The sequence below is a fragment of the Artemia franciscana genome, chromosome 11 (assembly GCF_032884065.1).
Source record: "Artemia franciscana chromosome 11, ASM3288406v1, whole genome shotgun sequence".
Lineage (NCBI taxonomy): Eukaryota > Metazoa > Arthropoda > Branchiopoda > Anostraca > Artemiidae > Artemia > Artemia franciscana.
In genome coordinates, this window is record NC_088873.1 from 27,067,201 (window position 1) to 27,094,782 (window position 27,582).

The 27,582-nt window shown below is 35.7% G+C and overlaps 2 protein-coding genes across 4 annotated transcripts in view; one reads left to right on the forward strand and one right to left on the reverse strand.

Moving 5' to 3' along the window:
• LOC136033040 (peptide chain release factor 1-like, mitochondrial) overlaps positions 1 to 26,009 on the forward strand; it is a 105,882-nt gene extending 79,873 nt beyond the window's left edge. Inside the window, exon 7 of the mRNA XM_065713610.1 lies at positions 25,749 to 26,009. Within this exon, the coding sequence (XP_065569682.1) occupies positions 25,749 to 25,835 (87 nt within the window). The 3' untranslated portion in view covers positions 25,836 to 26,009. The remainder of the gene's footprint in view (positions 1 to 25,748) is intronic.
• The window catches only part of LOC136033039 (uncharacterized), a 108,861-nt gene continuing 82,606 nt past the window's right edge, over positions 1,328 to 27,582 (reverse strand). For all 3 annotated transcript variants that reach the window (XM_065713604.1, XM_065713603.1, XM_065713605.1), the window contains 3 exons: positions 19,869 to 20,085; positions 6,752 to 6,909; positions 1,328 to 4,334 (listed from right to left, as the gene is read on the reverse strand). In XM_065713604.1, coding sequence (XP_065569676.1) covers positions 2,148 to 4,334; positions 6,752 to 6,909; positions 19,869 to 20,085 — 2,562 coding nt within the window. In that variant the 3' untranslated portion in view covers positions 1,328 to 2,147. The remainder of the gene's footprint in view (positions 4,335 to 6,751; positions 6,910 to 19,868; positions 20,086 to 27,582) is intronic.

Sequence of the window (27,582 nt, forward strand, 5' to 3'; positions counted from 1 at the left end):
TTAGCTAAGTCATTTGGAAGGAAAGAAGATTTATGCACAGGATTTCATAAAGGGATTTGTACTAAACCTTTAGCTTGCCATTGCAGAGAGTAATCAATCATTTATAATTTATTATTTTCCCCATTCTCACAAGTTTATAATATGGTCTGTTATGTGCATTTTATTTCCTCGACTCAAAAGATTTCTGTTTTGATTTCATTTTTTCAATTTGGAACATCTGACATTTTGGCCCACAACAAGCTAAGCTTCTTGGGCCGCATAACTGTTCATGTTTGCAAGGCCGTATCCAGGAGGGGGGGGTGTTCAAGGCCCCTCCCCCTCGAAATGTTTGTCCGACTCGTAAAATGTAACAAAACTTAATGTAAACAGATTTTTAATGTGTTCTTTAAAGTTTTTTTGTTAATCACCCCCCCCCCCGAAAAAATTCCGGATACGACCCTAAACGTATGTAACAGTGCTTTAGTACAAATAAAATGATTGGACGATTGATGACTAAAAAAAAGACCTGGGTTCGAAACCAGTATAAAATAAAAAGATCTAAACGGCAGATATTTTTAGGAACAAAGATTTTATCTTGCTAATTTCTTTTACGAATGTTATTTACTCCCTTTAATCCACTGCGGCAAAGTCGTTAAAACAATAAATGTAAAACCTAGAATAAAGCTTGCGTAGCTTCTAAGATGCAGTTTTCAGAAATTTTTGCTATTGTAAAAATGTTTGGATATTTCTAACTCCTGTTTTGGCTTTTTCATGTTGGCTGAGGTATTGTCGAAGTTAAAAACTTTTTCTTTCTCTTTATCTTTTGATTTTACGTATGCCATTAATTCAAGATGAAGAAGTATCGAATGGCTTCGAATTTCAAAAATAATATTTACATATTTCTTTTACTCTCGCTAATCCACTATGGCAGAAAAGTAATAGGGGGTAACAATTGCAGTGATTACAAATCAGGAGTAAATGTAAACACTCCAGATCACCAAATTTAATTGGTATTAATTACTGATAAGTGAAGCAGTGTGTCGACAATTTATGTTTAACAAAATCTTTATAAACTCGAGGGACATTTCTTTATGAAGCCTGCAATTTTAGAACCAAACACAAACATAAAAAAGGCAGAAAATAAATGAGAAACAATAAAAGGGCTTAATCTTCCGCGTAAACACCACTAATAAAAACAAAACACAGTCAGTATACTTGACATTCTTTTTTCCTTTTATATATATATATATATATATATATATATATATATATATATATATATATATATATATATATATATATATATATATATATATATATATGTATATATATATATATATGTTATATATATATATATATATATATATATATATATATATAAGAAAATTAAAAACCAGTGGGGTATTCAACTGCACTTTAGCAATGGGTTCATACCAAACCGAGACCCATAGTTTTCTGAGAAGGGCTTAGGTAGAAATAAAACCCTTAAAATGCTCCAAATGCTATCAAGGAACAAAGCTGGTAAAGGATTTAACCTTGTATGCCCCCTCTCCTTCTCTTCATCCACCTACTGAGGATGGGCCGTGGTATGCTAGCAGATTTAACAAATTAGTGACGGACAATGGAACTAATACCTAAGGGGAAAGAATTATGTCAGTGAAACTGACAATAAATACAATGAGGAGAAAGGAAAGAAAAATTTTCTCCGCCAAGTGAGAGCATGAGATGGATAATCTTTGCAGTATGAATGTCTGACAATTAGAAAAAAGACAAAATAAGAAACGAGATCCAATTTCTCTATATTGCTACAACAGCCATTCTATACTATCACAACGGCAAACAGACTAAGTCTAAAGACATAATTTGTGCTTACGGGAAATGCATTGCTATAAGCTGTTTCAGAGGAGGCTGCAGCTGAGAGCCTGAAAACAACAGTATGCGTGTGTTTTACTGTTACTCTGACTAATGTAGGGGAAAAATTTAGTATCATTTTGTACATAATAAATAAATAAGAAAAGCTGAGCACTGGTAAGTTGCTTGAGAACTATGCTTCGGTCTCGCGAATCAGCTAAAAGAACAACCAACTTCAGATAATTTTATAAATCCTTGAATTTATAGAGTTCAAAGGAAGACAGCGTTACTTCATAAGTTGAAACTGATCCCTTCAATCACTGTAACGCACAGCAATGTTTTCCTCTTTTCAACCGATCAAACGGTATTTCATCAGCATCGATTTCCGCTGAAATAATTCTGCTGTTTCTCTTCCATGTACTGCGACGTAGTGTACTCTTAAGCCGCTTCCTTAAAGAATTAGTTTTGTGAATTGGCTTTTCTGACTCGAGACTTGATGTCTCTGTGTGTACTCCACTGTCACGTGGCTCATCATCATCACTCATCACAACTCCTAGCTGGTAATACTGAGAATATCGAGCTGGACTGCAGTTAATATGATTGACCTCCTCACTTTCATCAACCCTTCGTTGTGGACCATATTCAAGCAATGGTGCAGTACGAGGGTTGACTTCCTCGTTTTTTGAATGACTTGATTCTGATTCTATCATAACAGAGCCATCCCCGTCTTCTTGTGGTAATTTTTCAAGCCATTTTGCTACAGCTTTTGTTATTGTTCCCTTTTCAATGAAACCTTGTGATATGGAATTCACTTTACAATTCTCAAATTCTACATTGCTGGTTCCAAATGGTTCTTCGTCTGTAATTCCTTCCTCTAGATGAATTTGCATAACCTCATCAATGTCATCATTTATACTATTGCTATCAGTCCTTAAATAATTATCACTTTCTGTAGTTTCATTCTCTGTTTCTTCCAGAATAACTGTTCGCCATAACTGTCTAGGGGTTTGTTTTTCATAAAGTAAATCATCTAAAATTTCCTCCCCGAATTCATCCTTTTCTTCTAATAAATCCTCCTCAAATGAGCCAGAGATACTGGTTGTTCGGCTTTTCTCAAGAGAATCAGGTTCATCTGAATATTGTTCAACATAATCTTCTTGCGACATTTCTTTTGCAGGAGTGGGGAAAAGGCTATGATATGGTGTCCCAGAGACAGAACTAAAATTACTTGTTTCATCTCCTAAATTGTCTCTCCCACAGCTCGTGGGTGTGTCTTTTTGCTGGAGCTGCGTATATTTTATGTCCATTTGGGAATCAGTAGATTGATCGGATTTTGAAAGGAATTGCTGGATTTGCAATATGTTCCCGCTGATTATATTTGAATTGAATTCTTCTTTGGTTGTCATAGGAACCCCAGCAACGACATTCTCATTCAATTCATCGATAGCCCTCAACTGCGCTCCCGTGTATAGAGGGTTAGAAGAGAAGGTCAATTTATCAATTTTATGCAAGCCGTTATATGTCTCTACCCGTGAATTAGGTAGGTCACTAGGGATATCTAAGGTTTCAACCCCGGGTGCACAATCAGAACCATCTAAGGATTTATTATTTTTAAACTGTACAACCTCAATAGATGAAGCAGGGAGAGAAAAAACTGACAGAGAACATTTGGAGGATATTCTAACTTCAGGCGTTGAAGCATTTGACTCTTCAGATTCAATTACTGAGGTTTCTTTAATGGGTTCCTGTGCTGTAACGTCGACCGAGCTAGTAGCAACCAAGGATTTGCCACAGGACATCTTACAATCTGCGATGGAAGAGCATAAGTTCTCTGTGGCGGAGGAGCAGAGAGTGGTTGCGTCTCCCTGCTCCGTATACCCTAAAAAATGATTCTGACATTTTTCATTTTCGGCATCATTTTTATCATAATCTTTTTCACAAGAAGATATTACACTTACACCTAGGTCAACACATCCCCAGCCCTCTAAAGGTTTAGTGAAGCCCATATCAATCAGTTCTGCTGGGTCAAATGGTAAATCATCAGGTAGTTCAAGATCAAATACGGGTTGATCAACTTCGTCTTCACACGTAAGCTCTTGAAAAAGCGTTTCCTCACAAGGCAAAGTTGAGGTATCTACCTCATCACGTATGACCTCCACGTCGACCTCATCACATGTGAGCTCCGTGCTAATCTCAGTTTCATTTTCATCACTAACCACAACTGCTGTTGCAATACTTTCACTTTCATCAATCACATTGCTGTCAGATACACAAGGATTTCCCACGACGTCGGTATGAAAATCTAGAGGTGTTGCTGGTTCACTTAAATCTTTGTCCATTTCATTGTCGACAAGTTTCTCAGCTGTACAATGTCCAATAGTACATGTGTCACTTTGGTTTGTTTCATTATGTAGACTAGATGAGTTTTGATTGACAGTCTGAGATTCCCTGTTCTCTGCTGATACTTCTTTAGTTGTTAGTTCGGATGACTGTTGGGAACACTCCTAGAAGAACAAACAAAGATTAGCCTTTATTAATATAAGCATAGATATTTAATACGACACAGTTTCGACAAAGATATAATTATCTTTTGGGGCATTACGAAACATACATAAACTTTTTTTAAAATACGAAACTCTTCATACTTTTACTACTTTCCTTTCTCATTGTATTGTTTTTTAATTTAACCTTGGAAAAGTCGTTTCATTCAAAGTTCAGTAAACAATTAAACCATTTTTGAATAAGAGGAGTATATTCTATTTTACATCCAAACTTCTTGCAATTATGTTTTTTAATATTCGCCAATCTCATACATTTTCCGGGCACACCCCAACACCTAGTTGGTGGGGGCGCTTCGCGCCCCACCCAAGCCCCCCCGCGCGCGTAAGTCGTTACGCGCCATATTAGTTACGCGCCATTGTAGTTGTGTCCCTATGACCCACCTGTGAATATAGATAGATATATATATATATATATATATATATATATATATATATATATATATATATATATATATATATATATATATATATATATATATATATATATATATATATATATATATGTTTTTAACTACGTAAAACTTGCGAATATACAACATTCTTTGCTGTCCCATTGTCTGTGCATATAAATAGATTGTCAGGTTTACCGACTCTTGAACATGCAACATATAATGGTCAATGGGAAAACAATCCGTATTCAGATCTATACCTCATGATTCTAATGATTGCCCTTGAGCTTTGTTGATGGTGATTGCTAATCGACCATTCCCTGAGTCGCCATCGTCATTTGTATATCCCCCTGTGCACCCCGGCGTCCCCTTTGTAGTTATGTCCCTGTGTCCCGGTCGTCATTTATATTCCCTGTGTCCCGGTCGTCATTTGTGTCCCGGTGTCCCAGTCTCTGATTTCTCTTTGAGTGTCCCGGGCGTCATTTATATTCCTTGTGTCCCGGTGTCCCGGTCGTCATTTATATCCCCCTGTGCCCCCCGGCGTCCCCGTTGTAGTTGTGTCATTTATATTCCCTGTGTCCCGGTCGTCATCCCGGTATACATTCGTTTTTGAATTGGTATATGATGAAATAAATTTTTAATTTTTTCCCTTTTTTCCTTTTAGTTTTTTTTTATTGGTTTTGACCTTTTTTTAGGTTTTTTAGTATTTTTCTTTTTTCTTTTTAGTTTTTTTTGAAGTTTTTATCTTTTTAGTTTTTTTATTTTTATTTATATTTTTTTAGTTTTCTTTTTCTCCTTTATTTTTCAGTTTTTTTCCTTTTTATAGTTTTGTTTTTCTTTTTAGTTCTTTTAGTTTTTACCTTTTTTAGTTTTTTTTAGTTTTTTAGATGAAAATTTTTTTAGTTTTATTCCTTTTTTCTTTTCAGTTTTTTATTGGTTTTTACCTTTTTTTTAGCTTTTTTAGTTTTTTTTCGTTTTTTTTTTTTACTTTTTTTTTTAGTTTTTATCTTTTTTATTTTTTTTTTATTTTTATTCTTAATTTTTTTTTATTAGTTTTTAGTTTTTTTTTTTGTAGTTTTTGCCTTTTTTAGTTTTTTCAGTTTTTTTTTAGTTTTTAGATTTTTACCTTTTTTAGCCTAACCGGGATTTGAACCTGGGACCTTCATTCTCCGTTCTGACACCCTCTCTCACCGAGTGACTACTCCAGCATGTTCATTTTGGTGTTTTAAATGGTATATTATTAACCAAATTAATGTGTTTTACAATATACTAAGCATCGTCATAACAAAAATGACGACAACTAATTTCATGACGTCAGTCAACACAGAAATTAAGTTCTGAAATTAAGTCATGAAATTAGTTGCCGTCATTTTTGCTTTGACGGTGACGTCATTCAAGTTATATAAGACATATGTTCACGTAGAAATCTATTAATGTTTAAGTTTACAATGACTGATGAAGATGCTCAAAGAGTCTATGCCAAAAAACTTGCTGCTGATAGAGAAAGTCAGAAAAGAAAGCGTGCCGAGGAACTATCAGCAGCAAGTTTTTTGGCATAGACTCTTTGAGCATCTTCATCAGTCATTGTAAACTAAAACATTAATAGATTTCTACGTGAACATATGTCTTATATAACTTGAATGACGTCACCGTCAAAGCAAAAATTACGACAACTAATTTCATGACGTCAGCCAACACAGAAACATGACGTCACCTGACAACTAATTTCATGACGTCAGCCGACACAGAAACATGACGTCACCTGATCCACAGATCCACAGACAGACAACTTATTTTTATATATAGATAGATAGATATATAGATAATCTTTCTTGTTTTACAAAATACTTATAATTTGGCCTGTTTCTATATATATATATATATATATATATATATATATATATATATATATATATATATATATATATATATATATATATATATATATATATATATATGAGAAATACATACTGTTTCCCAATTTTCTTCTATTCCTCTTCGCTTCTTTCTGTTTCGCCTCTGGCGCCGAGTTAAACCTAGGGGCATAGGAGGCCAAGGTTGCTGATGTTTGGGTGGTGAAGTGCCGGAAGCGGAAGGCGGGGAGCGGTGGCGGACAGGCAAAGGGTGTTCTGAAAGAAAGACAAAATTCAGTACACTTTTTTTCCTATTTGTGATTCGTTGCTTTCATGCAAGACGTGGTCTCTCCATTTATTACTTCTCATGCACCTACAACTACTAGAATTCAATGCCGTACATAATCGTCGTCTTTGGAAAGATTAAATAAAAATTAAACAAAATCAAGAACGTACATTAAGCCTTAAAACGAGCAGCAATTATACTGTATATGATAGGGGCTACCTTCTATTCACCTCCTCCCTTCGTTACGCTAAAATAGCATATAGAAATATAAAACCTTATGATACTAAATTGGAAGAGTTTTTGATTGCAGTTAATGTGAAAATAATTGCGTTTTAAAATGTTTAAACTGAAAAACTTATGGTTAATGCAGATACCAATTAATAAGCTCAATAATTCTGGAGACACTCCAGAAAAATGATTTTAATTTTATTCCAATCGCGCTTGTTATGAAGCTGTCGTTCTGGAGACAAAGTCAAACTTTAGTGTAAAGAGTGGGAGTAGCCCCTCTCGTATACGGAATAATTTCTGTTCGTTTGAGATTAAATGTTGCTCATTTACGGTCTTGAACAACACTTTTTTTTTTATTTAATTTCTGTTCGTCTTTAAAGTCATATCTAGCGTTAACCTAAACATGACGAGAGCCGCAGCCCCCTTACACCCGACTTCTTAAGTAAAAGTCTAAATTTTGCAAGACGATACTTGAATAGAAAGCGGTCAATTAATGTATTTGCTTCTCGAAATATATTATAATTATCCGAGAACACTATAATTTATCAAAAAACACTTTTTGATGCTTCAGGCACCCCTCACCACCTACACAAAGATCCACAGGACCTCCTACCTTGTAGTCGATGCACAATTATACCTTACTGTAAATGATTTTAATATATCTCTAATGAAGGAGCTTAGTTAAACGAAGCTTCCAAATAAATGTCAATATTAACGGTTTATTATGTATAGACTATGCACACCTTTAGGATGGAATGCGCCATGTCGCGGGGTTACTGTCTCTAACTGGGAAGGTCATGCATCGCTTTTCCATTATTTTGACCTCTTGGTTATCTCGGAATTTTCTATTGATAGCTTCTTCTCCCTCCTTGAGGCAAAATTGCTATTTTGTGTCACAAAATAGCAGAAACGTCACTTTTCTGTGGCACAATCTTTTTTTTTGCTACTAAAAAGAGCGCTAGGACTTCTATTTTCGGTTCAATAGAGCCTTGTTCCAATATACTGTTTCCAATTTCGAGCAGAATTTTCCAAAATCAGCCTTTCCAGAAGATCGTTTTGTATTAGAAATCTACGCAGCAAAGTTCCACTTTGTATTAGGGGCTAAGGCCTAAGATTCTAGGAATCCTCTAATGAACTATGCAGTCCCCGTCTGTCCAATTTCAATTTTCTGACGATGAAAAGTCAGAACTATCTTTCGAGCTTGTTAGAGCTTACTTCTGTTAAATAGGGTTGTCCCCTCCTCAACGCCTCGCTCTTTACGTAAAAGTTTGACTCTTTGTCATAGTTCTACCTTTTAAAATAATAAAAAACTTTAGCGTAAAGAGCGAAGCGTTGAGCGAAGCGTTGACCCCTTCCGTATACGGAATAATTTCTGTTCGTTTAAAGTTTTAATGTCGCTCCTTACTTGCAGTTAGAAAAACTTGTTTTTCTTTATTATTTAATTTCTGAACACTTTTAAATTAGTGCATGTTTTGATTTTGGCTCACCACACATGAATAATTAGAACGAAATTTGCATATTATTTTTTTCCCTTATGTTTTTATTATTATTAATTTTTTAACCACCTTAGATTCGTAATATTTTCTGTTCGTTTTAAGTTTTAATGCTGCCCCTTACTTCCAGTGGAACAAAAACTTTTTTTTATTTATTTTCTCATTGTTTTTCTTTAAATAATACTAGAAAATCCTGGGCCCCCTTCATGGGAATTCTCTTCCCTTATGATAAATTCCTCCATGAAAAGATCCTCCCTTGTAACCCCCTCCCCCTGACCCACCCACACCCCAATGCGAAAAGTTCCCCCTGAAAACGTCCATACACTTCCCAATAACCATTACTATATGTAAGCAATGGTCAAAGTTTGTAACTTGCAGCCCCTCTCCCGGGGACTGTGGAGGGTTAAGTCGTCCCCAAAGACATAGTTATTATGTTTTTCGACTATGCTGAACAAAATGGATATCTTAAAATTTTGATCCCGTGACTTACGGAAAAATAAGCGTGGGAGGGGGCCTAGGTGCCCTCCAATTTTTGGTCACTTAAAAAGGGCACTAGAACTTTTAATTTCCGTTAGAATTAGTCCTCTTACGACATTCTAGGACCACTGGTTGGATGCGATAACCCTTGGGAAAAAAACAAAACAAAAAACAAATAAACACGCATCCGTGATCTGTCTTCTGGCAAAAAATACAAAATTCCACATTTTTGTAGATAGGAGCTTGAAACTTCTACAGTAGACTTCTCTTATACGTTGAATCTGACAGTGTGATTTTCATTAAGCTTCTATGATTTTTAGGGGATGTTTTCCCCTATTTTCTAAAATAACGAAAATTTCCTCTGGCTGGTAACTTTTAATGGGTAAAGCTAAACTCGATGAAACATATATATTGAAAATCAGCATTAAATGCGATTCTTTTGATGTAACTATTGGTACCAAAATACCATTTTTTAGAGTTTCGGTTACTATTGAGCCGGGTCGCTCCTTACTACAGTTCGTTACCACGAACGGTTTGATAAGTGAGCTTATTAGAAAATCACCCATTAAGTACAAGCTTTCACTCTTTCTTGGCAATTCATATCTACAGGTCCAATTCCGTAGAATCAATCAAGATACTTCCTTTGATATCATAGCCATAAATTTACCAATGGAGTTTTATTAAAACACAGCTCTGCATACCCCTTAAAAAAGTGCTCTTAAAAGTGAAGCTAACAAAACGAGAAAACGCAACAAAAAGAAAACGAGGCAAATCACAGATACTGAAAAAGGGGGGGATGCAATTATTTCGGTCGAGATCTCTGCCCAACCGTCCTCAGTGCAAAATTAAGAATTTAAAAAAAAAATTGAAGATAAAAGTCCACAAGCTTTTGTTCTTCGGGGCCATTCTTATCATTCTTGGGATTTTTACCTTTTTTTAAATTTGAACTAAGGAGGGTTGACCAGAGGTCTCGACGTAAATGCCTGCATTTTTCTCTTTTTTTCACTAGCTGTGATTTTACTCGTTCCTTTGTAGTTGCGTTTTCCACATATTACTGGCAAAAAAGGAACTGAAATTTTCATGCGGCGTTTACCCAACCACGTGGAAATAAGCGACAATCCTAGGATAGATCTAGCCGCAAAAGATGGAATGGATCTCCTAGGCATTGTCCTCTAAGAGACAATCTTGGAAATAGATTAGCAAGAATAGCCCCGACACTAATCCCAGCAAAATATGCTCATATTTACGCCAAATCGGAAAATAGATTATCCCACAGAATGTGCGCAAATGCACTATACCTGAACCAATAAGTGTTCTATCAGAACAACATATTATCTCCCTCTAGTGAGCGTCTCACCAGCCTACACCGTGGGTTTCGCCAGAACATTGACAATATCCTTGATCACGTACTGATTACATGCAAGAGCCCCACTATCACAACTCATACTTGGCGTCAAAAATTAACACAGCCATTTTTCAAGAAATAATCTCCAGACATCAATAGTATCACTATCATCTTAAAAAAAAACAGAAAACAAATATCGATCTTCCAGACCACTTTTGACCTCTTGAAAACCCCCAACCTCTGCTGCACAAAGTTAGCTCAGAATATCACAAAGCAAAACCCACAAGACCACGATGGATTCGTTCTTGGGTCAGACATTAAGAAAAAGACACCCATATGGATTTGTTTCTTTAATTTTGGAAAATTCAGCTGCCAAAATAGAATTTTTCTAGCTGAAGTGTGGAAATTGGCCAACTTAATTATAGACAGTTCAAATGTAGAATATCACCAAGACAAATTCGGTGGTCTTATACCCGTATTTTGCATGTAGTTATGGTAAGGCATTTGACTTCTTTTTTATTTCTAAATTTGCTGCGCCAGGTACATTCACAATATCTAATTTGCCGCTAATCTTTTACATCTCTTGATCACGAGATTATAGATAACGGTTGAATCTTCTTTTGAAGGAGTTGACTGAAAAACTTTTAGAAATAACCTTTCCAGGAAGACTACTCCAAATAGAAGTGCAACGTTGCATGAAACTATTCTCCAAGTATCTGTTCTCGGTGTCTCAAACATGTAATTGGATCAAGTTGAGCCTTCGTGTCTGTCTTGTCGATTGGACAATGGGAGGTGGGGGGCGCAACACGAGAAACCTCTAGAGAAGAAGGTCGGTTAATGTACTTGTGGAAAACAACCATCGACGCCACAACAAACTTTTCACTAGCAGATTGGAGCGTCACGGAGTACGACTGACCATGCCCTATTAACCCTATTCTGGATGTTTCGAAATGGCACCAACAAAGTGTATAAAGTGTAAATAATGTTTTAGGCGTGTAATCTTACCAAAGGAAGCATTTTAGGTATAGGAAAAAGATCCTATAATTATATCTTTTTGGCCCTGATCAGCTACATAGGTAGTTTGCTACCCAGCTCGCAGAGCTAGAGCGCTGTAGATGATATCAGATACGGGCTTCTGACCCTTATGGGGGCTGTAACCACGTTTACGGGAGATATGTACAAGGTCATCGGTTTTTGCCACCAGCATTGTTAAGGGAGAATTCTTGCGCCTTGTGTAACCAACCTGGTGTACCAAGACTAGCCGTAGATAATTAATCAAGTAACTGGTTGTGCGAAGAATCTTACTCGAACAAAAAGAACAAATCTCGATCAACGTTAGTAACTCAGTAATGCAGAGAAAATCTAAATAAGAATCGTTCAGACTGGGAATTTTTATTCTTGAATCCTGTTTCTTGGAAAAGCACTTTTATTTCCATTGTGAGCTATTGACGTATCCTTTATTTCCAATAGCTATCAATTTGAAAAACTATCTCTATGAAGTCGTATAATAAAGTCTGAATATGCCTTTGCATTCGGAATTACTAGAATTTTTGACTAGCATCTTTTAACTCCAGCAAGAAGTTGTAACTAGTAGTGATGAAAAATAGTGATTTCATCTGAAACTTGATTTCAATATGAAAATTTGTATCAATGATATGATTAATTTCGTTAATTGATCCAATAACGAACTAATTAGACATTTTAATCATCGTAAAACCTGGCACTGAAACATAAAAATATTTCTCTAAATTCCCATATTAAAAATTACCAAAAAAGTTTGTATTTGACGATTTTTGGTACTCTATGGGGTAGGGGACATAAAACTTCGCTCTCGTCCTCTTAGCGTGGATGTCAATGCAAAAATTTATCGTTCCTTTAATTTTCTATTCTTTTTGCTTCAGTTTAGATGTTCTACCCAGCTATGTCTTATTCTTCAGGGTTCATTACCTTTCCTTGATATTTAGCACAGGCATTTTAATTTTTAAGCCATTCCTCGCGAGGGTTACGCAAGTCTCCTACTTTGTTCCAGAGAAAAAATGATAGAGAAAGGCTACTTTGCTCCATATCGTAGACGAATTAGCTCTGGTGAAGACTCTTAATAATGAGCTATGAATTTTAGTGAAAAGAAATAGCATACCTTAAATAAAATAAAATCACGATTTAGATTCAAATCTTTGACAAAGAGCCTTACTTTGAGGAAATCATCCAATTATCAACAGCCTAAATGTCATTATGATAGCTTAAATGATAGCTTTGATTGCATTTAGAACGCGTTATTTATTAAAGAGAATTCTTTGTTTGTCCCTGAACTGATTTATTGTACCGGATGTCGATTCAAGTTTTTTCTATGCTCCAAAAATCAGTTTTTTTCAAATTCCATTCTATAGAAACAAGCAAAAAATTTTGGACACTTCAAACCGCCTACGCACCTCTTGGAATGTTCATAATGAAGTTCCTAGTCAGATAAACCCTCTTTTAGTCAATAAACTTCTTTTCAAAAAGCGACAAATAAAAGATGTCCTTCAAACGATAAAATGAACTTCTACGCAGATTAAGAACGATCTTTATAACCAATCGGAAGGTCCTAGAAGAGGAAGGTGCTTAATTAATGCAATCCTTAGTAAGCTTCATTTTGAAAAGAAAAGAGATATTTTCTAGATGAGGGAAGAGACTATCAACAGTCCTGGAAGGTCATTACGGGGAACAAAGACAGCGTTCTAAAAAAAACAGTCACTCGAAATGGACTCGTTACAAGATTCAGTTAGGTAGGGTTTCTCAATGTTTGCTCAGTAGAGCTTCCGCGTTCCCCGAGTGACGTCTAGTCTCTGGGGCCTTTTTTTCAATTGATTAAAAAGAAAATAGATAATAGATCATGCCCACTTCACTCTTTATTTAGGTAGCGCTATTGCGCTTCCTAAATAAATATTGAAGTTTACTTCGGATATTACTTGTTTTACTTTGGTTTTTCACCGTATTATATTATACTCAGTTATATGAATTTAACTTATCAGAGTTAGTTAGATTAGGCCTAACTTAGGTCATGTGATTTGTAGTCATAAAAAAAGTTCTCATTATCAACTTTAGTTTTGCTAAAAAAGTTATGTGCGAAGTGCCTTCGTGTCCACTGATGGAATAGAGGTAGGGAGAGAGGATGAAAAAGGTTGTAAAAATGTGTATGACTAATGCAGAATCCAAGGAGGAAAGACCAAGGAGGTATAGAATCGTATGTGGAGATGATATGTTATGCTTGGGGGCTCGGTAGAAAATATTTACCCCGGCATGATTTGTAGGTTTGCAAAATATGCAAAATGATTTGATTTCAGGTTATCACTATTCAAAAAACCAGTTTATCTACTTTTCAAATGTTATGGCAGCATAAAAGCATTTTGAGACCGTACTGCAGTGTTACATACAAGGAATTAGATAAATTAATACATAGCTATACTTGAAATTGTAGGTTTACGAATGAGAACAATTTTGTCTCACAATTTGACAAGTTTCCATGTGGAATTTATCGAACATTCTGATTTGGATGGTTGTCGAATAAAACATCCTTTCAGGGTCCATTTCGTTGGCGATGCCCTATCTATTCGCGATCATGAGTATGATTCTCTGAACGAGTTTATACTGCAAATAAACAAATATATATATATATATATATATATATATATATATATATATATATATATATATATATATATATATATATATATATATATATATATATATATATATATATATATATATATATATATATATATATGTGATGTTTTGGCTAAGAATAGGCTTAAGAATAGTTCTATTTGTCTTTTTATCCATTTAAGAACCAATATATATATATATATATATATATATATATATATATATATATATATATATATATATATATATATATATATATATATATATATATATATATATATATATATATATATATATATATATATATATATATATATATATATATATATATATATATATATATATATATATATATATATATATACCTTACCGTCGTCTTTGGGTGACGGAGTAATTTAAGACAAAGTCTAATCCTAAACGTATCACTGAAACACACTGACGTTTGGAAGTAAAGTGGCACATTAAAATGAGCAATTCATTAAAACTTAGAAGCAACTGTGAACCCTTAAAACTGGTTAGAAAACAATGTTTGGCTTATCAGAAACTATATAGGAATCAAACTTGAAATAAAGATTTGAACTTCCGCAGATATGGAAAACAAAATAGTGCAATGTATGTAATTTTTCCACGTCACAGCTTTACGTCATAAACTTCAATACGAACGGTATTCTTGTTGCTGGTAATTGTGTTTTTTTTATTATTATTATTGTTTATTGTTTTTTTTTTGTGAAAAAAAAATCCCTCAGGATTTGACTATTGTACTTTTAATACCCTCACTACATCCATCATCTTTACTAATAACACTACCCAGGCAAATGAAGCTATCCACTGGATCGATCTTGTCGTTACCCAAAATCACCCGTTTCCTTCCTCTATGCTCAGTCTAAGCGACTCTTCTTAACATTAACTTTCAAATTATTTTCGAACCACGAAATCTCAGAACCTCCAAAGAATTGTTTCATTTTGCTAACATTGTCATGTAGGACACTCATGTCATCAGCATAATCCAAGTCTAGGAGAGTTTTACTTTCCCATCTAATTCCATGCTCTTCCATGGCCTTTGCTGTGCTCCTTATGATGAAGTCTGTCAAAATGATCTATATAAATTAGGATGGAACGTAACCATGCTTAACTCTTGATTCAATACGAAACCAGCTACTAACCCCATTTCCTACCTTAACCACAGCAATGCTGTTCTAGTATACAGCACTAATCACTTTAATGTCTTTATCTGGTATACCATACAAGGATACGACCTTTGCAAAAGCTTTGCTATCGGCTGAATCAAACGCTTGCTCATAATCTGTCAAGCTAGGGGCTTAAGGGGTCTGATGACTCAGGTACCCTTAAATAGAAAGTAAGTAGCCTCTCGCTTGTCAAGGCCATTCCCTAAGGCACTCTTGAGGATCAATGAAACCTATCAAGGCCATCGTCTAAGGCATTCTTGAGGATCAATGAACTCTGTCAAGGCCATCCCCTAAGCCACTCTTGAGGATCAATGAACTCTATCAAGGCTATTCCCTAAGGCACTCTTAAGGATCTATGAACTCTGAACAAACCCGGACAAGGCGATTCTAACTGCGTACTTGAAGACCAATGATATCTGAACAGACCCGGTAGAGACGATTTCCTAAGGCGGTCTTAAGGAACAATGAACTCTGAACAAACCCGGTCAAGACGGTTTTCCTTTCTTAATACTACTGTGAAAGAAGATTTGCGTTATAATCTAAGATGTTTACTAGGCATCTGTCCATGATTTCAAAATATTTGACTGGAATAGGATTAGAACGGGGGACTCCTAAGAATGAAGTAATGACGTGCTAGTCAAATGAACTAGCAAGTCAATGCTAATAAATTGTTTGTAGAAATATATTGACAAAAAATCACCTTACGAATTAACAATTAAATGAAATGAGTAGAATCTTATTAATACTTCCGACCACACCCATTAAAATTTATGAATTATTTATCTTGGAATCAAACAGTTCGTGGTAACGAGCTGTAAGTAAGGAGCGATCCGGCTCAGTAGTTACCGAAACTCTAAAAATGGAAATTTGATACCAATTGATATATCGAAAGAAGTGGATTTTTATGCTGATTTCAAATAAATAAGTCTTATTAAGTTTAGTATTATCCATCAAAGGTTACGAACCTGAGAAAATTTGCCTTATTTTTGAAAAAAAGGGGAAACACTCCTTAAAAGCCATAGAATCTCAGTGAAAGCCACACCATCATATACAGCGCACCAGAAATCTCTACTATAGAGGTTTCAAGCTCTTATCTGCAAAAAGGTGGAATTTTTTGTTTTTTGCTAGAAGAAAGTTCACGGATGTGTGTTTATTTGTTTTTTCCCAGGTGTGATCGTATTGACCCAGTGGTCCTAGAATATCAGAAGGCTCAATCAACCGTAAATTAAAATTTCTAGTCCATTTTAAGAAAACAAAAAGATTGGAGGGCAACTGGACCCACACACACACTCCATTTTTCCCGAAAATTATCAGATCAGAATTTTGAGATAGCCATTTTTTTCAGTATAGTTGAAAGATCAAATAATGTCTTTAGGTGTAAAATAATCCCCAGAATATGTAGGCATAGGCCTGTAGGTTACGATATTTGCCAATTTTTTATGTATAGTATTTATTGTCACATTTTCTTTGGGGGGGGATGTGCTTGGGGTGGATTTCCACGGGTAGAATGTTCCTTGGGGAGAGCAATTTCTGGAAGGGGGGTAAATATTCCAGGAGATATGTTACACGGGGTTATTTGACAGAATTACTATACGAAATTCTTTTTAACTGCCTTATATTCTCTTCGCCAACTTTTTCACGTGGAGATGTTCCAGGGGATTATCCAGAGGTGTTTTTCCACGTTTAGTTTTCTGGGAAATAATTTCCACGGAAAGGAGCATTTTTGGAGTGTTCGAGAAACGGATTAGAGATTAAAGTCTTATTCAAATGAAAAAATGTTAAGGAGAATTTTTCTGGCTTAATCGCCCACAAGCAATCTTGCGCTCTAGTGGGGCTGAGAAAGCAACTGAGAGGAATTCTTAGCGAGGGTGGAACTGTCGGGAGGGAATTTGAAGAGAGGGGGGTGCACTTTAAGTTGGATGAAATTTCCACGGAGGCATTTTCCGTGAGCGGGAGAGGTATATTTCATAGAGGGATAGCCACATTTAACAGCATTATTTGAAAAACGAACAGAAACTATCCCATATATCGAGGGTTGCCCCCTCCTAAATACCTTACTCTTTACTTTAAAAATTGACTCTTTACTAAAATTGAAACACGTGGGCCGTTAGCGTAAAGAGCAATGTATTGAGGAGGGGACAACCCCTCTTATATACGAAATAAATCTACCAAAATTAATATGCAAAATAGGCTTGTTCGGCCACTTGAGTTTCAAGTGTGCACCTAGACAAGTGGCATTGTTACTTGTGTTGCTTATCAAACCTTCATTAGTTGAAAAACGTTCTTGTTTCGAAAAGTAGAGTTGTGACAAAGAACAAAACTTTAGTGTAAAGAGCGAGGCACTGAGGAGGGGACAGCGCCTTTCATATACGGAATAATTTATGTTCCTTTTAAGTTTTAATGTCACTCCTGAGTCAGCTCGAGAACGTCACTCGTTTGGTACTTTCAAAAGAATCTTTTTAGTGTCTTGATGACTTGTGTTTATTAGGGGTTTTTTTTTCTTTTTTTTCTGGGACGGGTGACTCTTACCTAGGTTAGAATTTTTGTTGTGAGGGGTGTTCGAATTGTGCTAAGCATTTCTTTAGGCTTGGTTTCAAAAATGTAATTGGAAATATCTTTAATTCCTGGGATAGTTTTCTGTCTTTTTTGGTTTTTGTTTTTTTTTGGGGGGATTTATTCTTTATTCTCTTTTTTTGGTCTCATAAAGTATGAGTGTCTGAAACATTGTATTTTTTTTTTATTCTTTTATTTTATTTTTTTTTTTCGTCGTGTTGAGTCTCTAAAAGGTGTATATGTATTGTGTCGAAAATTTATTTTTTAATTAATTTGCTTCATTTTTGTTTCTCCCCTGTTTTTTTCCTGGCCATAGGGCCTTGCGGAGGAGTCTATGTTGAAGTGTTTTTGTTCTGAATTTATTGGCTGAATATATTGATTTATTGATCGAGTTTCTTCTTTTCAAAGAAAACGAGGAAACATTTAAAAGAAAATTTTAGTATGTTTTTCCTATTGTATGCTGCGTTTTTTTTGACAGTCAAAAAATGAAATGTGTAAAACTTGGCCTTTTTTAAATTGATATCAGTGTGTTATGAAACCAAAACTGAAAATGCATGTCTAGATTGTTTTAAGCAGCTTTCACAGTCACCTCTAAAAAGCAAGAAAAGCTTACTATTGGAGAAAAAATATTAAAACAATACCTATAAGCCAAGCACAAGCAACTTAAGAAGAAACAATATAGCATGCCTTGAAAATTAAAAAAAATGACAACAATCTATTTCTGAAGTTTGAAAAAATTTGTTACAGTCATCAATGACTCTACGTGTTAACAACTAAAATTTATAATTGCGCTTTTCAACGAGAACTAGAATATCGTTTGCTAGAATTATTGGTAAAAAAAACTTTGTGAGCTGATGTTTTTCAAGCATTTCATATTTTTTAAATTGATTCCACCAAATATTTGAATGTAGAGCAGTACTTAAAGCATCTGGCCAATGAGGGATCTAAAAATAGTTGCTGGAAAAATCAAAATTCTCTTTTTATTAGTAACTTTTTCGGAGGATTTCATTTGTCAAAATATTTAATAGAATAACATTAGTCGACCATTTCTGTTATTTTTATGTTCTGAAAAAGGGGTAGACACAAAGATTATGGTAAACTGATAAGAGAAGAAACTCAAATTCGTTCCTGAGACAAATTATGACTGTGGAATACATTTTTGTCTTTGATTTTATCGGGCCAAGGATAAGACACCCAATTGCACCAAAAGGGCAAAGATACGTATATTTGTCATATTACGAATATTCTCCGAAAGGCCATAAATCGCCACATAAGTATTCCTTTTCTTTTACTAGCTTATGTTCTCCATAGTAACATAGTTGCTAATTGTTTGACACCCTGGAAAATATACGGAAACTATTGGGAAAATCTTTGGAATCATGAAATGTTTCTAAGAGAAGGGAGGGGGCTGTACGTGCCTTAGAACCCTTTTATATTTCAATATGAATAATACCAATAATATTCATCTACATATTTATGTACATATAACCACCTGTATTTACGTTTCAAGATCATTTTTTTTGTCCATTTTGCGCTCCACTTTTCTTTACAAAACTCTAAAAAACTGGAAAAGACGCTAGATTAGACGGTGCGGTATTGTATGCACCCATTAAAACAGATGAAAAAAAATGGAGCCTAAATCAAGCTTTTTGGCTACATATGATTTTATTTCGGCCTTTCGACACGACATCTGAGGATGGGGAGAGCAGGAATGCAAATACCTAATTATATAAAAAAAAACATTATTTAATTATCTTTGACAAGTAATTGGCCCTGTTTGGCACCCTGTATTATGATCTTTCGAGTGACGTAGCTTAATATATGCGTGTTAGTAGTCTATAGCTTATTATATACGTAATAGCTTAAAATATGCTCTTTACAAGAAACTGGTTAAAACTACGACATGAAAAAAAAACCTCGGTTTAATTTTTTTTTTTTTTTTTAGTTTTAGTTCATTTTTTCACATGCTTCGGGACATAGAGTTAAGGGTGCAAAACAAAACACAAAATAAATGTGCCACCTACTCTTCTTCATCGTGTAGCCTGAGGGGGGGCCAGTTTTATAGCTTGGGTAAACATACCCTGCTTGTGGTGGAGGCGGAGGAACATCTAGTTGAGGCCTCTCAGCGACTACTGGTGGTGGAATTGAAACATTGCAAGATAAACGAGCAAAATCAGCTAGAGGTACATCCTCCTGTGTTTTAGGAGATACTGAGTCAGTGCAGGGCGTCGTCGAACCATTCTGCAAAATGTAAAAATTTAATATGGAATTTTTTTTTCAATTCTTCGGAACTAGGGTATCCAAAGATTTGACATAAAGTGGCTGCTTGGGATGTTCATGACAACTATAATCATGTTAGCTTAATAAAGCAAAGAACCCCGAGCATTGAAGAAAGCAGGAGAGGATATGCTATATATTCTTATATAAATCGTTTATGGGTAATTTTATTCATAAATATTAGTAATGAGGAGGCAACCTACTTCTTATGAAGTAGGTTGCATTTCTTACTGTTCAATAGGATGGATGTCAGCCTTTCCTTCACTGTTAGAACCACTTTCTAAGGTATAAAATAAAGCTTGAAACCTGATTAAGGAAATCAATAGTGCAGGAGTTATCTCATAACTTGATCTCACATCACTGTATATTCTTTCTTGTGCATGTTTTTCTCAGCTTCGGGATGACCTCCCCATCCCCTAAGTGTTCCGCCATCTTTTACCTCTGATCAGAATAATTATAATCTTCGCAATACCAAAAATCATATTCAGGTTCCTTTTACTCCTTGTGTAAGGTCAGATTTTAATCTTTTAATTGCGAGTCGTGTGGAATAAGTTGCCAGAATCAGCTCGAAGGTGCCATTTATTCGGTTTGTTCAAAAAAATGTTAAAATTCTATGGCTTCTTAGAAGTTATTTTATCTATTTATTTATTTATATCTATATATATAAAAATGTAGTGTCCGTCTGTCCGTTACACTATCTTTATCGTTACACTGTCTGTCTGTCACTAAGTATGACGTCAATATATAAAAAAAACTAAATAAAAAAACTTAAAAGAATTAAAAAGAAACTAAAAAAATAAAAAAAAACTAAAAAAAAAACTAAAGAAAGTGCTGACAGCTTCTTCCCCGGTCCTGTACATAGTTCTGCACCCGTGCTTGTGTTCATACCCTTGGTGCAAGCCCCTTGACGGATATACAATCCCTACTCTCCTGTTGGACAGGACAGATTATTATAATTTAAATGGAAACCCCACAAACTGAGAGATTACTATTTGAACAAGGCACAGGGCAAGTCATAACTCTTTCATAATATTGATCTTCAATCAAACCACTCCTAAAGTTGTCTTAAAAAGAGACATTCCCAACTCAGAATGTCTTCTAAAGAACAAGAGAAAACCGAGTAATTTGGGAAAGTTATACTTTCAAAAGAAGTTGCTAACCAGCAAACATACTATTGTCGACAATAAATATAATTATGAGGATGAAAGAATTGAATTGATTAATAAGTATAAATGTATTCACCGAATCATGAAATTGGACAATGCCTCAAAAGCCAATCAAAGCATTGCGTGTATTCAACCAGACATTGACTTCTTTTATGGAAGATGCAATGATTTATAGTATAGTAATTAATTATGAATGCTTGCTTGCGCTTTCTTGTATGTTGCTGCATGTGCTATGCTTGCCTTTACATATTGCTTTTCTTTTGTAGGAGCCTTGGTTAAATATATTGCTTATCTTGATCATTACATGGTATCAGAAGCGGGATCTTGGCATTGAAATCTATTAGCATCACATTGGAAGTCCAGCAGCCATCCTTCAATTTTGGTTCCATATCCTTTGCAGATGAGTGGAACCGATTTGAACAGCATGCTCGGCTGATGCTTATTGAACCACTGGCAGATAAGACTGGAAAATCCCAGTGCGCATACCTCCTTATCTGGGTGGGAAAAAAGGCAGGGAGATCTTCAACACATTCGAATTGGAACAGACTGAAGCCAATAAAGTTGAGCCCCTTCTTAAATATTTTAAAATTATGCAAGCCCAAAGAAAAACACGGTGTTTGCAAGATACGTGTTCCAGAAGATGGACCAGTTAGAAAGCGAAAGTATTGAAAGATACATTACGGAATTAAAAACATTAGCCAAACCATGTCTTTACAAAGAACAAGATCAAATGATACGGGACTGCATTGTGTGCGGAATCAGAAATCAAGCCATTCGACAGAAGCTGTTGGCAGAAGGGGACTCATTAACCTTAGAGAGTGCAGTGTCCAGATGTAGAACCCACGAAACGACCCAGGCTCAGTTGAAATCATTTTGTCATAGTAAAGCAACGCTCATTAAGTAAGAAGTAGATGCTATCACACGGGGTACCATCTGGAACAGTAGCCGAACTCCGAAATCTTCTATAAATAACCCCAAGAGTAGAGAATACTATTTTTGTGACGGCCCATATTCAGCAAATCATTCAAGCCCAGCAAAAGGAAAAATCTACCTCATTGCAAAAACCAAATCACTTTGCGAAAGTCTGTCGTAGTAACAAGAATGTAAGTACCATTTCATCAAGAAACAGACTCAGTTGAAGCAGGAATGGATGATGAAGATACAGTCTTCTTACATGCCATCGAGAGAGATAGTGGCAATGATGAAGCCCTTGTTCCATTAAAGTTGAAAAACCAACTGTTAGTCAGCTTTAAAATTGACACAGGAGCCCAAGCCAATGTCATTCCCAAGAACGTCTTCATCAAGCTTGACCCAAAGCCGAATCTCTTGCCAACAAACCAACGATTGACCAGCTACTGTGGAGCCCGAATCCCTGTCATTGCCACTTGCGACCTTGTCTGCAGCCACAAACAGCATCCTAAAGGGTCTCAGAAATTCTATGTGGTTGATTCAGCTTCTACTCCTATTGAGGAGGACCGATCCAGCATAGACTTAAATCTCATTAAACTGGTACTAAATATTAACTCTGAACAAACTAGCATAGTTGATGAATTCAAAAGCGTCTTTGAAGGTATTGGAAGACTTGAGGGCAAATGCAATATCCATCTAAAAGTTGGCTCTGTACCTACTGTCCAGTCAGCTAAAAGGGTACGAGAGTCATTGAAGGACAAACTTCAGAAAGAGCTTTCCAGAATGGAAAAAGATGGAATCATAAAAAAGGTCACAGAACCAACTGAATGGGTCAACTCTATGGTCATGATTGAAAAGAAAAATGGATTCATTAGATTATGCATAGATCCAGTAGTCCTCTACAAATGCATAAAGCGCCCATACTACCCCATACCTACTCTAGAAGATGTGACAGCCAAGCTGCATGGCGCAACCATTTTCAGCAAAATGGATGCCAGGTCGGGTTATTTGTCATTAGTCCTCTCCAAAACTGAATCTGAGATGGCAACATTCAGCACAATATACGGGCGATATCGTTTCCTGAGAATACCCTTTGGTCTATTTTCAGCGCAAGATGAATTCCAGCGTCGTATGGAAGAAGCCTTTGAAGGGCTGGAAGGCGTAGCCATCATTATTGACGATATTCTTGTGTATGGATCAAATCAAGAAGAACATGACAGAAGATTGTAAGCAGTCATGGAAAGAGCGCAAAAGAAAGGCGTGAAATTCAACAAAGACAAATGCAGTTTCAATGCCAGCAGTGTATGCTATTTTTTCCATATAATTGGTAAAGATGTCATGAAGCCAGACTCAGAAAAACTAAGAGCAATCAACGAAATGCCGGGACCTCAGTGTTGTGAAGAGCTACTTACGCTCCTGGGAATGCTGAATTACCTAGCGAAATATATACCAGACCTTTCTAACAGAAAAAAAAGCCTTCTTGACATACTCAAATGCAAGCCATTCTCTTGGAGCCTAGAAAATGACAACACTCTGACAGAACTTAAAGATTCTATCGTAACAAGCGTCTCCTTCTTCAACTACAAAAGCCTAAATGTGGAATTGAGGGTTGATGCTTCCAGTCATGGCTTGGGAGCACATCTCTGTTCTGATGGAGAGGTTGTGGCCTATGCATCGCGCGCACTCAGCAAAACTGAGCAGAAGTATTCTCAACTTGAAAAGGAGTTATATGTCATACTATATGGATTCAAGCACTTCCATCACTACTTGTATGGAAGGTGCGTGAATGTAATCACTGACCACCGCCCTATTGAAACGATTATTTCAAACCCTATCCATTCCGACCAGGTTTAGAAATACCAGTTGCCGATGCTCTCTCCCGTCTGCATCTCTCAGACATCGACAAGAAACTGGAGACAGAGATAGATGTTTATGTACATCAGATTTATAGACACTTACCTACAAGCGATCAGAAAATTGAACGAATTCAGGAAGAAACTGCCAAAGACAGTCAACGAGTGTCCTGTTGAAAACCATCCACGAAGGTTGGCCAAAGTGCAAAAAGACATGCCATTCAGAGGCACGTCTGTTCTGGAACATCCAACATGAACTGTCAACTAATGAAGGAATCATATTTAAAGGCGAGAGACTGGTAATACCAAAGGCATTGCGGCCAGACATCTTGAAGCAGCTCCATGCTGCACATCTTGGAGCAGGAAAAACAAAACAACGAGCTAGAATACTAGTCTACTGGCCAGGCCTAAATGCAGACATTGGGGAATATGTCCGGAGTTGTCAAACTTGTTCCAGAAATATGATATCAAACCAAAAGGAGCCAATGATCAATCACGCAATACCGGCTCTTCCATGGCATCTAACCTACTCACACTAAACAGTAATGACTATCTTGTGACAGTTGATCATTAGAGTTGTTTTTTTGAAGTGGACAAGCTCAGCTCCACTACCTCAAGTACCATCATCTATAAACTCAAAACCCACTTTGCCAGGTATGGCATTCCATATATGCTCATCTCTGACAATGGCACTCAGTATTCCTCCGCAGAATTCCAAGAGTTTGCAAAGACATGGGGATTCACTCACAAAAAATCAAGCCCAATATATCCCCAGCCCAATGGTCTTGTGGAAAGAACAGTCAGAACAGCAAAGAATCTCATGACTAAGGCGTCATAAAATAATGAAGACCTATATTTAGGTCTGCTCGACCACAGAAGCACTCCTGTGGATGGGTTAGCCTCGCCATCTTAACTTTTAATGAGTCGTCAACTGAGGTCCCTCCTACCATGTACCTCTGGCCATTTAAAAAAGAAAGTGGTTAGCACACGTAAGCTCATGGAGAAACGTATGCTTCTTTAAAAACAACAGAAGGATCACCCTCAGAGTGCACATTAGAGAAGCAAGCCTAGCGCCTTCTCGATATTTATAGTGTGACTGATACCTCTCTGTGTGACGAGTAAGGGTAATCAAGAATTAGAGTGTCATAGTTATGTGTAAGAGTACACAGTAGAGAAGTGAGTGCAGTGCCTTCTCCTGCTATGTACTAATTCAATGATACCTTGTTATGTGATGGTATGGTGCAGTATTGGCAAATCCAGGAATCATGTTGTTTTGATGAAAAGAAGGAAGACGTAATGATTTATAGTATAGTAATTAATTATGGATACTTGCTTGCGCTTTCTTGTATATTGCTGCATGTGCTATGCTTGCCTTTACATATTGCTTTTCTTTTGTAGGTGACTGGGTTAAATAAATTGCTTATCTTTATCATTACAGAAGAAAAACTGTCATAGGTGTCTCGCAAAACTAGCAGGGAAGAGCGCATACTATGGCTTAAAATTATTCCATTTCATTTTCAAATTGCCCGTCTCTTTTGCCCTTGACGTTGTTTCTATTGAAACCATGAGAGAGTAATGTGAACCACCAACCTTTTCCTTTAAGAGACATTCTTTGACATGTATTTGCAAGAACTAACCCTCTACCTCTCAACTAACAATTGACCCTCTATTAACCCTCTCAACTAATGCTCCTTTACAGGTCGAATTGGAAACAGGCCACAGAATATGTACAAATGCACTTTCATTCGTAACATACCATCTCCCACTGGAGAAGCTCTCACCGTGAGTCTTAATGGCTAACAATAATCGTCAAACTGTCTCAACTAATTCTTTACAATATAATGTTGGCATATTACCTTAATGCTATATATTGAAAGAAAATTGGAGAAGAAATTAGAGTCGAGCATTTGGACAAGTTGGATTAAAATTCGTTTCAAAATTAAAACAGGTATAATGAAAACTCTGGAATTCTAATAGATTAGGAAATTCTGCTGAAATCTACAAAGTGAAGCGCATCTTCTCTGCATAATTTTCATTCGGTAATTAGAAAGAAAGCCACCCAAGTTCTGAAAAAAAATGTTTTATTTACTTGAGCAAAATTTTCCATTTAATCAATGATGGTGTTATGTTACTTTATTGCGATTTGGTACTGGAATTATCTGTGAATTAAATATACATTAAATAATCAAATAATAGATTGTTTGCATGATTTTGTTTTTATTAGCATAATTGAAAATGGAAACATAATTGAAGATGGTAAAATATTTGTTGCCCTATTGTGATTAGGTATTGCAATTATCTGTGAATTAAATATGCATTAAGCAATCACAAAATAAGTTGTGTGCATAATTCTTTTTTTATTATAGTAAAAAATTTCGCTTTATGGATTGTAGTAAGAAATTTTTGGAAGAGTTTTGGAAATCAATCCAAGCTAAATGATATTTGATCTGTCAATTCAGCTCAATTTTTCTAAGAAAAAATAATAAAAAAGAAAAAAAGATAGGAATAAAATATATGACCAAGGATTAGCGATGAAGCTCCTAGCAGCCACTGCTGCTAAAATAAACAAATAATTCCAGCATAAAACGAAAAACCGAACAAAAATAGGGGTAAAGTCAGAGGTTATTCAAGCATTCAAGGTTCAAGGTTCAAGGTTCTTTTATTATAACCAATATATACAAAATATTAGGTAACTCAAGGCTGAGAGTATAGCTCGAATGCAATTGAGCTACCTTTAAGAAACACTAAATATGCACAAAATTAAAAATAAAAACTTCTCTTTACCAAACTTGACAGAAATAAATAAAAAACAAATCCCGTGCCGTACGATACCACTTCCATCCTCCGCGCACCATCCTGAGACACAATTAAATTTACAACTTAAAACCAAGTGAGTCATAAGACAGCTGGAGGCCTCATGGGCGAACCCCAGAGACCAACCAAATACTAAAAAAAAAAAAAAAAAAAATATATAAACATCCCTAAAAAAAAAAAAAAAAAATAAAATAAAAAATCACATTATTTAGATTTATAACTTCCAATCAGCACTCTTTTCAACTTCCGTCTTATAGCATCTATGCTTATATTAAAATCAATCTCATTTTTCAAACTTTCTCAATGTAGAGGAATCAAATACCTCAGGCAAAAACGCGACCTCTCTGTAACTACCTTAGGAGTCCGCAGATTATATTTACCACGGGTTTCAACTTGTGAAGATGAAGGAGAAGAAATAAGACCCATCGATGCAAAATATCTGGGGAGCTTTTCTCGTTCAAGCTTAATCTTAAACATAACACTTAAAAATTGGATACTTTGCCGAACAGGAAGAATATTATGAAGTGAAAAAAGGGTCTCTGTTGTGGATTTTAAGGGAAACTTTGATGGCGATGGCAGAAAAGGTTTAAGTATACGAACTGCTTTATTTTGTATAATCTGTAGAGGGGTAACATTACTTTTAAAAGTGTTCAAAAAAATAATAGATGCATAATCAAAATGGGATTGCACAAGGGAAAAGTAAATGGATTTAAGAGCGC